The 15936-nt window shown below is 44.6% G+C and overlaps 1 protein-coding gene across 2 annotated transcripts in view; it reads right to left on the reverse strand.

The window, feature by feature from the left end:
* Positions 1–15936, reverse strand: part of gpr158a (G protein-coupled receptor 158a) — a 68531-nt gene that overhangs the window by 11696 nt on the left and 40899 nt on the right. For both annotated transcript variants that reach the window (XM_076290776.1, XM_076290775.1), the window contains exon 5: positions 13384–13452. In XM_076290776.1, coding sequence (XP_076146891.1) covers positions 13384–13452 — 69 coding nt within the window. The remainder of the gene's footprint in view (positions 1–13383; positions 13453–15936) is intronic.

Here is a 15936-nt window from a genome sequence, read left to right on the forward strand (position 1 = left end):
AGGCACTTTACATACTATGACCACACTGCCTAAATATTAAAAGTTATACCAAGCAGACACTGTGCAATTTTGACTTTTTTTTATTTTAGCTCTGAATAAGTCAGATCTGAAACCGTTTTTAATCTGGTCAACTTCCTTAGTAGTGGAGGCTCAGAATGTCTGATTAGAAGACGTCACAATCAAGGTTTCATCTCTGGTCCAATCCGAGTGGATTTCTGGCATGCGTTATTTGTCTTGCAGTGTGAGCAGTTGAATGTACAATGTGAGCACAGCAACTAAGTCCGATTGAAACGTGTAGCGTGAGTATTTATATCATATGTGACAGGGAAAAAAACAACAATGAAATAACATAGTGTAGAATAGGGAGTTTATGATGTAACTATGATCATAGGGCAGTACACTGATACAAGCTACACTTTTGTTGAAGCTGATTAGTTCCTGGCAGGTGCACCAAAAACTCCTACAACACGGCACATAACACAAGGTATCTCCTATATCAATATGCCATGATGCGCAACAACACTGATGCCACCCCTCCCCATTCATCATCACCCAATCAAAAAGCACAAAGCACGAAAGGGTTGTTAAAAAAGTGACAACATTCAAAATGGACGTTGCCCAAACATGCCTGAGACTCTGGAAATGATAGAGATGAAACAAGAGAGATGGAGAGAGAGATGGAAAGAGAGAGAGAGAGAAAGAGAGAGAGAGAGAGAGAGTGAACAAACATCAGAGGCAGCGTAATTATCAGTGCGTTGCAGATGCGCCACGATCTCCCCAGTGGGACGGTTGAAGTTAATCCGATTAAGAGAGGCATTAAAGGTTTCTCACAGGCATTAGGGAAGACACTGGCATGTGAAAACACACATGCATACATCAAATGTGTTTTTCACACCCAGTCTTTTTTTCATAACACTTGGAACAACTGAGTCAGCCAGAGGATGAGTTGAGCCCCAAGGTGTTTGGGATATGTGTGTTTGTGTGTGTGTGTTGTATAGTTGTTTCTGTATCTATGTGTGTATGCATGTGCTTTGTTCTATGGGTCCCTATATCCACACAATCACCCTAACAACTCCACACCTGACACCAGCACACACTCCAAGCAGCTCACATGACTCGCAGCTTACTTAAGCCTCTCCGAAACAGCTCCTAAACCGAGGCGTCATCAGGCGCCTCTCACGGACGAGGCCCAGGAGAGGGCCGGCATGGACAACAAACAAGGGTGTCAGCCAGCTGAGCTCTTCATTAGTCCTCCCCCGGACACACTCCCACTACGAGGGGCAGCTGTGACGGAGGTCATCCTATAGCATTTGCTGAACTGTGAAATACTGGTACAATATGAGTATAATGTATATACATGTATATAATGATGTGATCCAACTACAAATCTACACTAAAGCAGTCCAATGAAGGAAGACACAATGGGGAAAATGTTGCTGGACATTTAGCAAAATATCTTTTCCCCTTGAATTGACAGGTGAGGAGATGTGTATCTGAGACCAAAATGGAGACTGTGAGAAAGAGAAATAAAAAAGAGATGGGCAAAAACTGGAGATAGACAACTCTGACATTTTGCCCATGTTCTGCCAGCCTCCAGCTCTTTCTCTCTCCAATCACCAGGGATGAAAGACAGAGGGTCTTAATGATGAGAATCTCCAGCACACTCCAACCCAGGGTGAGAAAGTGAATATTTAACTGGTGTGTGGAGTGTGTGTGTGTGTGTGTGTGTGTGTGTGTGTGTGTGTGTGTGTGTGTGTGTGTGTGGAGTGTGTGTGTGTGCTGGGGGATAGGCACAAAGAAGCATGGTGACGCACTTCTGCTTCCTCTGGGGGCAAGGCCAAGAGCACACAGATAGGATGGAGAACAGCAGGGGGTTGGCCCTTATTCACCTCACACACACACACACACACACACACACACACACACACACAGCCATCTCTCTCCATCTATACCTCTCTCTCTGCCTCTCTCTCTCTCTCTCCCACACACACACACACACACACACACACACACACACACACACACACACATACACTCTAACCTAGTACCACTCTACGTTGGTCCATTCTGTCCAATAATAAGATCAAAACCATTGCCTGACGGGAATAACGCGAGGATAGCCAGTCTATCATGAGGCCCTACAGAGAGATTTGGTCATCATAACAAGAATGGTGGTCCTCTCTGAGGAAACATCAGTGTGCGGAAAACTAAATCAAATTGGAAGACCAATTTAACATGGTATTAATTATATTTCATTCCTGAGAAATGCACACGCACACAACAGATCATTTTTGAGTTAAAGAATACCTGGGAAGTTTTCTGTTCCTTGCAAAAAGACTGGTGACCTCAAACTCCTCTCCAAGTTAAGACCTCACCTTTTTAAACACTAAAAATCCCTTTCTTTATATAAAACAAGGACAAAGTGTATGGCGTTTAAATTCCATTAATAGTTACAGGTGGTATTAAATAATGACCCACAATAGTGTGTAGGAAGGGGCTGTCTTTTGTGACAACAGATGGCTTTCTTAATTAAAAAAGAGCCCATGCTCAAGCTGAGGCATTTCTAGAGCACATGGAAATGGTTCGCTGCTCAAGTGGGAAGAGACAAACTTGTTTGTTATCTCTGGTAATGTTCTCTAGCTGTGCGTATGTGTGTTGCCAATATGTGTACACATGTTTGAAGTGGCCCAGGTGTTTGTGCCTCTCTTACATCTCCTTTAGGGAGCTGTCCTGATCTTAACTGTCTCACCTGACGACTGGTCTCCCAGGTCTCTCTCCACCCCTCCCTCCCTCCATCCATCCCTCCCTCCCTCCTCTGCTCTCTACTCCACCTCCAGGTCCTCCCGGCAACCGCCTCGTCTCAGGTGTGCTGCTTCTGCTTAAAAGAAACAGCCTGTTCCTCAGCCTGTGTGTTTCCTCCCCCCAGAGCTTCTCTTTCCCCACAGGGGGCAGCTTCTGTTGCTGCCTCCTCTCCCCCCCCTCCTCCTGCTCCTGCCAGCCTCTCCTCACCCCCCCCCCCCCTGCTCTCGGGTGCTCATGCCTGGCCAACGCTGCTCTCGCAGGCTGTACTGTGCAGTGCCGTGTGTGGGGGAGGCCACTGAGCGGGTGCCTGTTCAAAAGAGGTGGTGTCTGGTTTCTTTTTTCTTGCAATACGACTGGGAGAAGACCACAAGGCGAGAGTGAGACGGAGAAAGAGGAAAGATAGAATGAGCGAGAGAGAAGAAAGAAAGAGCGAGAAAAAGAGAGAGAGGTGGTAGGAGTTAGAGAGGGAGTGAGTTACTGAAAGAAGGGCGTTAAAGGGAGAGACATCTTCTCAGAGGCAATAGTGTCCTTTTCTTCCTTTTTGCCACAGAGATGGATAACAGGAGGATAACGACAAGAGGGGAAGAGACAGATATAGCGAAAGATGGATAGAAAGAGAAAGAGAGAGGGGGAGGAGGGTATGAAAAAAAGAATGCGAGAGAGAAAGACAGACAGACACATGCGGCGGGAGCGTGTGGGAGAACGCGGGGTGTTCGCAGCAGCGGCCCGATAAGAGGGTCGACCAGTCCGTCAGTCATGGTGCTGTGGACACACTAGTACAGGCCTGGCAGGAGTGGCTCTGTGTGATACAATTCACCAGCTACACTATTATACCCAGCGCTGCCGTCATTCAACACCACAGAGAGACAGAAAGAGAGAGAGAGAGAGAGAGAGGGATGAGAGAGATAGAGATGGAGAGAGAGACAGAGAGAAAGAGAGAGAGAGAGAGAGAGAGAAAGAGAGAGGGAGAGAGAGAAGGAGGCTAAAATGCAAATGCATGATTGGCAGGAGCATGGAGCAGCCAGCAAAGATAGACAGTTAAGAGAGGAAGAAGGGAAGAGAGAGAGAGGGGAGAGGGAAATACAGAAAGGAAGAGAAAGGAAGAAAGAGACAAAAGGCAATAGTGAAAGGCTTCACAGTGTTCCAGTCAAGCGTAAATCTTAGTCCTTTTTTCCAGCCACTAATAAATCAGATATTTTCCCTCTCTCTCTCTTTCTTCTCTCTTTCTTCTCCTCTCCTCCCCATGCAGCACATCAGCAAATGTTGCGCCCCGGGGTCCTTGCCACACAGAGTACTTTCATTAGAGTGTATCGCGAGAGTGCCTCTGCTCTGTTCCCTACCCAACTCACTCTCTCTCCTCAACAACACACAACCACCCCCCCACACACACCACTGCTACAGCTTACATAAACCAGGAGTCACTCTTGTTAGATAGCAGAGCCTCGGGGTCCTTCCCGAGAAGGTCTAATGATAGGCCATCTGAATGGACGCCTGCATCACTTAGGCCTTTTTTCTTTCTGTGTTTGTCTGTGTTTGTGTGTGTGTGTGTGTGTGTGTGTGTGTGTGTGTGTGTGTCTGTGTGTATGTGTGTGTGTGTGTGCGTGCATGAGTCTGTCTGTGTGAGTGTGCATGTCCTTCAATGCAAACAATGAGAGAAAGAGAGAAAAGACCCCTTTTTTGCTTTTTTTTTCAACTGAGATGCATTCGAGTTTGCCTCTTACATCAGCAGAATGACTCCAGGCTTCGCTCGCTATTCTATTCAGAGCCCCGACAGGAACAAGCATCATCACAGCTTGGTGACGTGCTCAACAAGATACTGACAGAGATGCCATCTAAAAGGTGAACATCACAAACACAGGGCTGCTTCTTTTTGTCTTTTTCAAGGGCATTTCAAAGGAAGCATGCGAAAAAAGAAAGAAAGAAAAAAAAACATTAATGAGAGTGACATTTCCTGCTTTGCTCTTTCATGATCTCGAAAAATCAATATTTTAATAATTGATATTTCTGATTTCCATGAGGCAAACAAACGCACAGGAGTCACTTCTTTGATGGTGTGACTCAATGGTGTGACTGTCATAGCAACGTCATCAATCATTCTGTCATTACAGTGAATAAAGGGTTGTCCCGCAGTGTATCACACATTCAGCCTATAATCACCCTCGGTGAAATGAACATACCAGTCTGCATACTTAAGTCTTTTCCTGAAATGGGCTGGAAAGGTAATGTTTATTAATGGCGGTCCCAGCTTATTTTTGGCAAGCAATTTTTCAGGCGTGTCGGCTTTCACAGAGGGGACCATCCCCTCCTTGGCCTGGAATGTGATTTGTTCAGCTGCGTGTGTGAGTGTACATTTTTCACATTTCACCATACATGGGATTTTCTTTTCTTTTTTTCCTTTTCATATCCCTCCAATTTCTACACTGTGGTTTTCACATTGGCATCCAACCATGAAATGTGCTTTGATGTGCACTCTCTGATCACCTCCGATGTGCTACATGAACAAACACCAGATGAAAATGATAGACTAGCACTGCATTGCCCTCAGTACCACTGCGAATCAATGGTTTATATTTGTCCAGGTTGATTGCCTGAGAAGCGTCTCTTCAGCACCTCCTCCACCTATCCAGCACCTCCACCACCTGACCTTCCACCCCCACCTATCAGGCTTGTGCAAAATTCCAGAATTGAATTGAAACTGGCTCTTAAATTCCAATTCAATTCTTGAATTTCACTTGCATTTTAATTGAGGTAGCAAACAGGAAGCAGAATTGCAATTCGAATTGTGCACAACCCTGCCACCTATGGAGCCCAAAGGACAGAGCTCGCCTCCCACCCCATCCCCTCATATTTGTCTCCCGCTTCTATGCAGAGGCGAGTCACTTACTCAGTCACAACTTGGATGGATAGATTTAGGAAGACGAAACTCACAAACTATTTACAGCTCCTTGTGGATATCTGAGGAGTGGTGATTCTGGCGACCAAGCATGAGGGAGTTTATTACACAATGTATAATAGTGTCAGCACTAAAACTAAAGGCTGTTGGTCTAATCGACTTATGATCTGGAGACAATCAACATGCAAATGAACCGGCAGAGGGGAGAGACGAGTCGATAGAACACACACTGGTGCATGGGAGTGCGGGAATCAATGGGAGAAGCCAGGCTTGTTTTCTCAAGGTCAGGACTCGGGCCCAGGTTACCCTGGTTATTGATCTGGTCCGAAACCCCACCAGGACACGGACGGTTGTTCTTTTAAATTACCTCTCCCAAAGCTGTGGGTGGGTGGATAGAAATACATAGGCCTCTGTGTGTGTGTGTGTGTGTGTGTGTGTGTGTGTGTGTGTGTGTGTGTGTGTGTGTGTGTGTGTGTGTGTGTGTGTGTGTGCGTGTGTATGGGTGTGCTCATATGAGATTCCATTTCACTGAAATGACAAAAAAAAACCAAACAGGGCTTCTCAAATACTGTACGCCTCAAGCAAGCTTCCTTTACACTGAACAAAATAAGCACTATGTGAGACATCGCTGCTGGTTTCTCTGCAGTGAGATTAATTGATAAAATGAATTAAATAAATATTACGTCAGGCAAATCTTCAGCCACCTCGAGACCTCAGACCTCATGGCCCTCAGGCTGAGGATTAGGACCTTTATATCTGAGAGCAGCCATAAATAATTGACAGGCGAAGGCGTCTGGAGGGCTTTGGCTGGTCCAAGTGCCTCTCTAATTAAAGTGCTGCAGTGGAGAGGAGAGGCTGAGGACCACTGGCCCATGTACACATACATGCACTCACACACACAAACACACACACACACAAATACACCCCCCCCCCCCCCCCCACACACACACACACACACACACATATGGACAAGAATAGACAAGAAGAAGTTAGCCACTTTCTCTTAGTGGATTCCGCATAATTCATAAGGGTGTGACCCTGCATGAAATCCTTTACTGTTAGTACCACTGTGTTTTTTAGTCATATTCATTGTGTATGTTTCACCCCTCCATTGTTAATAATTATCAACGTTTTGTCTGGAGGCTAATGATTCAGCTGGCATCTCGTTGCCATTACAACCAGCCAAAGCATGGAGAAGAGCTGTCAAAACGGGCTCAGCAAGGTGTCAGCCCGTCAGATAGCTTCTTAAGATAGCACATCTGCCTAAGGGTACAATTACGAGCATGATAAAAACAAGGCTTGTTAGCTGTCGCTCAATGTGTGTGTTGTCTTAAAGTGTCTTAGCAGACACAACCTTGTACGAAGGGAAAACAAGTTTGGTCTCGGTTTCAGCTGAGTGCTCATTGCTATTGCCAACCAGGGCCCAGACACGGAGACGCATTTTGTCTGGACAGGTGCTTGCTGGGAAAGGACATTGTCGAGTTTCGGGTTCTCCTCAGGGGGAGGCTGGGGCTGGGATTTGTTTCTCTGGTTTTATTCGGTTCCTGGCGTCCGGGCACTCAGCATTCCAGTCAGGCTGGGATCATCAGATTAACCTCAGACCAGCCACAAGACTTTTTTTCCACTCTTGTTTTAAAAAAGCCAAACAAACCTTGTCTCAAATACACCCCCCCTCCCCCACACACACACCCACCCACACACACACATACACCTCCCACTAACCCTGTCCTCAGGCGCTCCTGAAATCAATGAGGAAAATATCCGCTATCTAGGATTTCCTGATGCTAATCTCCCGGCGCTAAACGTGTTCATTATGGCCTTCTATTCTAAGGCACCGGGAAGCAGCATGCACCAGTTTAGAATGTCAAACACCTTCCTGTGCTCAGGGATGTTTCCTCTTTTCAAATTACAAGTGAAGCTGAATTGAACCTGTCTATCTGACAGGCGGACTCTTTCTCTCTCTCACACTCACTCTCTGTCATTCTTTTTCTTTCTCTTTTTTTTTGCTAATCTGAGACATGAAAGAAAGACTCTCGGACGTTTTGCAGATAATCTTCCAGAGGTCGAGATAAAGAGAATCTCATTTCCTTTTTTTTTGTGTTGTGTTTTTTCCCCATCTTTTGTTCCTCCCCCCTCCCTTTGCTAACCCCCCCCCCCCACCCACCCACCATCACACACACACACTCCCGGCATCAAGCCACTCGCTGACAACGTGCGTCAGAGGTGAAAAGAGCAATCTGCTCTGGGGATGGCGAGGAGGAGGGTGGGGATGCTTCCTACACGCACCTCTCCACAGGAGGGTCCAGGCAGCCTGGGGACATGCTCTGTCACAACAACCGCACCGTCATCCACTCCACATTCTCCCCTCCGCCTAAAAAACAACACCCCGCCCCCACCCAATTCCTCACTGGCCCCCCCCCCCGCCCCCCGACTGACTACTCTTCTCGCACTCTCAATCAGTTTCCCGTCAATCATCAGTCCTAAATCATCTTTTCATAGCGACCCATCCCACCCTTTCTTGCTCTACTGACCCCCACCCCCAACACACACATTCTGTAGTCACACACACATACACACACACACACACACACACACACACACACACACACACATACACCCATAACACTCTCCATTCTCTACCATGCAGTGCAGTGACAGATACACGCAGTGATGTAGTAGTGACAGGTCTGTCTCAGACCCCCCCCCCCCCCACAGACTCACACTCACACACACTTTCTCCCTGTTCCCCAGATGAGATGGAGGACACACACACACACACACACACATTTGCAGGTGTTCCCCCAGGTCCTTCAGGAGTGTAAATTACATCCAGTCAGGCCACGGGGGTTCCGGCAGGTATGTGTCAGAGAGAGGCTCTCTTTTCTCTATTCCCAGCACGCCCCTCTCCAGGTCTGCCATCTGTGCGTCCTGGGACAGACTGCAGCCGCGGGAGCACCATGTTAATAGAGATGGGATCTGTGACTGGGCTCTATGTAGCCTGCGAGTGAGTGTGTGTGTGTGTGTGTGTGTGTGTGTGTGTGTGTGTGTGTGTGTGTGTGTGTGTGTGTGTGTGTGCGTTTGTCTTTATATATATATGCTAGCACTGGGCTGTGAAGACGATGTGTGTTGGTGTGTGTGTGTGTGTGTGTGTGTGTGTGTGTGTGTGTGTGTGTAGACTCCTCAGGTGAAAACAATCCATGTGCGTGTCCAAATGCACAGCAGAAATCTCCTATGCATGCATGCACACACACACACACACACACACACACACACACACACACACACACACACACATTAGTCGACTGAATTTGAAACTAAATTAATAATCGCTAAGGTGTCGTGCATTTTTAGAACAGCGCAAATCCCACATGATTTCTGCTGGTGCAGATTCACAGAGATGAAGCGGGGGAAGAGAAGTGTTCATTTCAATTGAAAAGATGAAAATGTTCATTGCAAACACTGTGACGTTGTACTTAAATACAACACTACAAGTCCACTAATGTACCATTTAAGAAGCCAACACCCGATCTTACTCACTGATGAAGACAGCTAACCATTCATGTTGCACTAGCTAGGAGGACCTGTGATTGCAGGCCAGCTAACAAAATGACTCAACGTCTTTGGAACATGACTAGGGCAGTGGTAGTGTAGTGGTTAAGGAGCTGGGCTAGCGTGCAGTAGCCTGAAAGTTGTGGGCTCAACTCCTGGCTTCCAGGTGCCTGATTACTGGTGCCCTTGAGTAAAGGCCCAAGTTGCTCCCGGGACAATGTAATCCCTTGTAATATATAGTGACTTGAAATATTAGTCACTTTGGACAAATGATTGTCAAAAACATGCCATAATAATATGTTGCCACAGTGATTATATATCTAGTTTAAATTTGAATGTAAATTGGCTTTTTTCAACAGTCATTTAATGAGGAATTAATAATCGATTATGGTTCATTAACATTAGTGAAAGTCGATTAAGAAAATTCCTGTACATTTGCACCCCTAACACACACACACAGACACACACACACACACACACACACACACACACACACACACACACACACACACACACACACACACACACACACACACACACTCACTCAGAGTACCTGACTGTGCCTCTCTGTGGCTTTTTAACACCACTCCTGAGTGGTTCTCAAAAGTGGCCCCATCAATTAAACATCAGGCTCCCATTTCAGACACTGTCCCAAAGCCACTGCACTTAAATGAGCCCTTTAAATATGCAAAACACTGCTGCTGCTGCTCTACAGAGGCCACCTGTGATGAGACCTCACATTGGCCCAGTACCAGAAGAGGAGGCTGCTGAGACGGTGCTTTGGAGTGGAATGAGCTCTAAGCCATGCATCCCACCGAGGGCCTTTAGCCAAGAATAAACAAATAAAATAAATCAGATGAATTAATGGAACAACTAAGAGAAAATCCATTGAACCATTTGAAGAAAAAATAAAAGTGAAGATAAAGGAGTATTTGTGAGACCTTTCTAATGAGTGCTCTGTGTCATGTCCAGTGTCATTGCAAAGCGTTTGGTAAATCTTTTATTTTCCCTCCATGTTTGACAATAATAGATGAATACATAAATAGACAACCTACATGTAACAACTAAATCACGCACGACACAAATTAGGAGTAACTGATTGAGGGCTAAGTAGACAGTAAGGGAAGAGAAAACTTTCTGAAGATGGAGGCGGGGGAAGACAGAGAGCGAGTGACTGAGTGTCCTCGTGGGTAGGTCATGATGGACTGTCCTGCTCTGTCCTGCCTGCACTCATTACCCCCCCGATGGGGCCAGCTGCTCAAACAGACCGAGAGCTGGAGAGGAGGAGCCCACCGCGCAGGCAGGTGGACAGGAGGCGAGAGGAGGAGAGAAGTGAGGGAACACAGGATGAAAGAGGAGGAGGAGGACTGAAAGAGAGGAGGAGAGGTAAAGAATAAGAATTGATAATGAGAGGCAATGATAAGAGAAAGGAGAGGAGGATGTGTTGGGAGAAGGAGAGGACTAGAGGAGCACTTGGAGTGATCAGATAGAACATGATGAGGAGACGAGTGTGTGTGTGGGGGGGGGGGGTACACACATATACACATGGACATCAACAACAATGATGAGGGTGTGTACAATTAAATGGGGGTTAGAAGAAAGTAGCCAGTGATGTTCTGGACATTCCAGCAGCTTGGCAGATGGTGTTACACACACTCAGAGAGAGAGAGAGAGAGAGAGAGAGAGAGAGAGAGAGAGAGAGAGAGAGAGAGAGAGAGAGAGTCAGACAGATGGGCTGTAATTCACAGCAAGAGGGGAACCAAGAACACACTGACAAGACCAGACTTAGATATATGACAGAAGATTAGAAGTACGATAAAGTATGAAATGACTATTTGACAGATGGCCTCAAACAGAGCAAAGCTACTGTACAGTATATGACAGATACAGTGTTTTTGTCTGCATTGGCATTGGTATGATCGATCATTGATATTTATATTGCTATTAGTTTTCAAACTGGTGTTAAACAGAAAATGACACATTGTACAGCCCTGCCATGCTGTGATTACCATGAATGTAAATTGGCATGGATAGAATTACATTTTTTTCTGGATGATTGTCTGGAGAAAATACTGTATCTTATAATTTCATTTCTACATTTAAGCAAAATTTCACCATTAGCTACATTTAAAGTAATTATGATGTAAAAAGACTTTTTGCCACAGCACATTGTTGATTATTGCTGAGACACATCAAAATGTAATTTAAAGATTGTTTACAATACAGTAAAATGAATGAATGAAACTACCCACCTACTACCAATCTGTACATTGTCATTGACATGGTATACAAAATTATACCCCAGGTTCCTTCTCTCTCTCTCTCCAACCCTTCAACTCTCTCCCTCTCCCTCTCTCTTTCTCTCTGTGTGTGCACGTGTATGTGTGTGTGCGTGTGCGTGTGTGTGTATGTGTATCTGTCTGTGTTTGTGTGTGTGTGTGTGTGTGTATGTGTGTGCGCGCACACACATGTGCGTGTGCGTGTGTGTGTGTGTGTGTGTGTGTGTGTGTGTGTGTGTGTGTGTGTGTGTGTGTGTACCTGTGTGTGGTGTGTGCTGTTCTCCACCACTTCTTATCTGTAGGCTAGTTACTTCACATTCACCCCCTTTCTCCTCTGAGACCTGACAAAGGTAACTACATGTGACACACTCAGCAACAACGGAAGGGAGGAGGAGGAGGAGGAGGAGGAGGAGAGGAAGATAGAGGGATGAAGAGCAGTAGCCAAAAAGAAAAAGAAGAAAAGAAGAGAGGAAAAATCCACACAGCTCAATGGCGAGGTGAAAGTGAGCCTCCTCAGTTACGCCCGGTGATATTAAAAATAGAAGGAAGCTGAGAATCTTATTCTGCCCCCCATCCCCCCCCCCCCCACACACACACACACACTCCCCCCTCTAACCCCCTTCCCCCCCAACCACCACCACCACCGCTCTCAGATCTATATTTAGATTCAAAGCAATCACTGCGCTTCCGGAAACTACATTGCTCATCTGTGCCGTCACAGATACAGGAGCTAGGAGCGCACACATTCATCAGCCCATAGTGAGAAGAAAAGTGGAAGAAAAGGTGAAAAATAAAAGGGAAAAAAGAGAAAGATTAGAGAAATGACAAGGCTCTGTTTAGAAAAGGGAAGGATGACGTTATAACTGGATGGTAACTGGAAGGTAAACAAATTCCAGTTCTTCCGGCTTCTGGATCACAATTGCTATTTTTATTATCAAACCATTTTTCTCGGCTGAAGTGGGACCGTGTGAACAGGAGCTACCAAGATCCCTGGAGGGACTTCTTGCTCAAAGCATTTTATCACAATTGCTAAAACACATGTGCAACTGTGAAAAACTGTAACACCTACCTAACACACAACAGACACCAAAGGGATGTGTTAGACCATGTCTGAGAAATGAGACCCTGTACCAACATGACATTGTAACTGAATGTGTGTATGCAGTCTCATGGGTAAGGCATCACTGCAAGGACAAACAGAGCAGTGCATATGGTGTTTACTGTAACAGTCAAACTCTAGCATTAGCACACAGATCCTGCTCCATGCTGTCTCCAGACATACAACAGATGTATAGGTGGCCTGAACAAACACAGAGATGAGTGTAGGAATGGGCAAACTAGCAGCTCAATGCTCTGTTGAGACAAGCTCGCATCCCACACTCTTGATGGGCTGTACATACCGCTAAAGGGCTCTTAGTGTCTAAGCCATGATATCATACTGAGTGAAAGAACTCATACTAAACCCCCAACATGACTAGCAACGCCTTTTCAAAGATGATTACTTTCCAAGACCGTATCCGTGCTAATTGCATTGATTACACAACTCTGAATCAGTTTGATCTCATTACATTTACTCATGGCAGTTACGTAAAGTCTATAGCTCCATGTGATTGCCTTTAAATTGCAATTACAGGGAGCCCTGGGCCAATTCTGTCTAAGGCATAGCACTGATGCAGCCTGAATAGATGTTACGAGATTACTTACACAAGGAGCAGTCAGCTGGGAACATAAGTTCTGACATATCACACCACTGCGCATTCTAGTTAAAATGACTTAAAAACTTTGATTAAACCACTCAGGATCATACTGTACTTTCTGATGTTTAACAATGGCAGATGATGGGGAGATGATGTCACTTACCGGGAAGTAGAGCAACAGCGCTCCTGTCAAGATGGCTTCCAAAAGGACCAGTCCAGATGCCCTAATGCTCTGCAGGACAATAAACAAACAAACAAACAATCACACACACCATATTATAACGACATCCTTTCATTCAAGACAAAAACTCTTTTCAGACAAGCAAACAGCTCAGTCCACTAACAGTGAAATGCATCCCAAGCTGGTAAAATCTAAAAAAAGACAAATCATATAACAATTAATCATGCACTCTGACACTGATGTAATTGATTCTGTTTCAGTAGACATGCCCTGATAATTAAAGCAATTATGTGTCATCAATAAATCCATTATTCATACAAATGACTGTTTATCAGCTCCAATAGGCTTGTTGTTTGTGTCTTGTAATTAGCAGCCCACTACACAAACAGCTGATGATGTTCATCAAAGCCGGACTTCATACAATGAAGGCAAGCTGTAATAAAACCTAGCACTGTCAATCTGACTGCTGATAATTTTAGCATCTCCAGTTATAAAACTTTGCAATGTATAGATCATGAAAGCCCCACTCTGTTGAGAGACACATCTGGGTACGAGAGTGAGGGCAAGAGAAAGAGAGAGAGAGAGAGAGAGAGAGAGAGAGAGAGAGATAAAGAGAGAGAGAGAGAGAGAGAGAGAGAGAGGAGAGTGAGAGAGCAAGCAGGAAAAAGAGAAATGGTGTTTGTCACTGACTGTGAGTCAGAATAATCTGATATAACCAAAGGGGCGTATGAATGAAGTCATGAACAGCCCCACATTTCTCCATATCTGACAGGCCAAAGACAGAACCTGGAGCCTGTGGTGTCTCAGCAGCAGAGTCAAAAGCTGTGAGCCCAGACAGAGCCTTGATGTGACAGCTGTGGAGCTCTCACCCTGAGCCATGACCAATGATAGATGTTCCACCTAACCTGACAGAGGTCAGGTAGCAAACACTAAACACACCTTAGGGCGTTTTATCTTTTCATCTTATTCAGTCTTTCTGTCTACCTGCCAGCCTGCCTGCTTATCTGTTTGTCTGTCTCTGTTTGTCTGTCTCTGTCTGTCTGTCTGTCAAGTTGGGACATGTGTAAAATGCAAATAAAAACAGAATATGATCATCTTCAAATCTCGTAAACCCATATTTAGCTGCAAAAAGGACATAGAACAGCATATCATCATGTTTAAAATGATATTTCATCATATTTCATGGAATTTCATTTTGAATTTGATGCCAGCAACACGTTTCAAAAAAGGTTGGGACAGGGGCATGTTTAGCACTGTGCTGCTTCACCTCTTCATTTAACAACATTCTGTAAATGTTTAGGAACTGAGAAGACCAGTTCCTTTGTTCTAAAGACTCAGTTCTGAGAATGAAATGTTTTCCCATTCTTGCCCGTTATAGGATTTCAGCTGCTCAACAGTCTGGGGACTCCTTAATCATGTTTTTTATTCCACGATGCACATGATTTGACAGGTCTGGACTACAGACAAGCCATTTTGGCACCTGGACTCTTCTTCTATGGAGCCATGCTATTTAATATGTCCAGAATTAATTTTGCCACTGTTTTCCTGAAATATTTAAGGTCTTCCCTAAATGAATTCCCCTGTTTGGATGACAGTATATGTTGCTCAAAACCTGTGTACATTATTCAGAATTGATTGTGCTTTGCCAGATGTGCAAGATGCCCATGCCATAGGCACCAATGCCCCTCCACACCATCATATATGCTGGGTATTATACTGAGCACTATAACAAGTTGGATAGGTTAGATAGTTGGAAAGTTAGATAATTGGGTAGTCCCTCTCCTCTTTAGCCCAGCGGAGTCCATGATCCAAAGAGAATCACACAATTTGATTGGTCTAACCACAGGACCATTTTCCACTTTACCTCAGTCCATTTAAATTAGCTCAGGCTCAGGTAAGATGGCAGCATTTCTGTATCATGTCTAAATACAATATCTTCTTCTACATGATAAAGTTTACAATAGCATTTGTGAATTGAGTATCAAACTGCTAATAGACAATGGTTATCAGAAGTTTTCCTGAGCCCATACAATGATTTTCTTTTAAAAAAAACGGTCTTGCTTTAATGAAGTGCCATCTGTGGTTCAAAAGTCCACAGCCATCCAATATTGTATTAGATGATGAAATCCCCAAAATATTCGCAATTTCATGTCAAGAAGCATTATTCTTGTTTCACCATTTGCCCACACAGGCTTACGAAGTGATCAATACCTCCACATCTTTACTTCTGAGAGACTGCCTCTTTTGTTCTTTCTATACCTAATTATGGTGCCAGTTAGATAGATAGATACTGTAGATAGATAGATAGATACTTTATTGATCCCCAAGGGGAAATTCAAGGATAATTAGTTAACCTAATTAGTTGTGAAATCTTCCTCCTTTTGTTGCCTTTATCACTTTATCATTATACAACTTTTTTTGCTGGCATCAAATTCAAAATAAACATATATTTTCCATGAAATAGTAAAATTGTCATTTTCAACATTTTGTCCATTTGTCCTTTTTGTAGCTAAATATGGGTTTACGAGATTTGCA

The sequence above is a fragment of the Alosa pseudoharengus genome, unplaced genomic scaffold, assembly GCF_046254945.1.
Source record: "Alosa pseudoharengus isolate Yale_2024_CS ecotype anadromous, Long Island Sound unplaced genomic scaffold, YU_APseudo_1.1 YU_APseudo_1.1_scf_18, whole genome shotgun sequence".
NCBI classification, from domain to species: Eukaryota; Metazoa; Chordata; class Actinopteri; order Clupeiformes; family Clupeidae; genus Alosa; species Alosa pseudoharengus.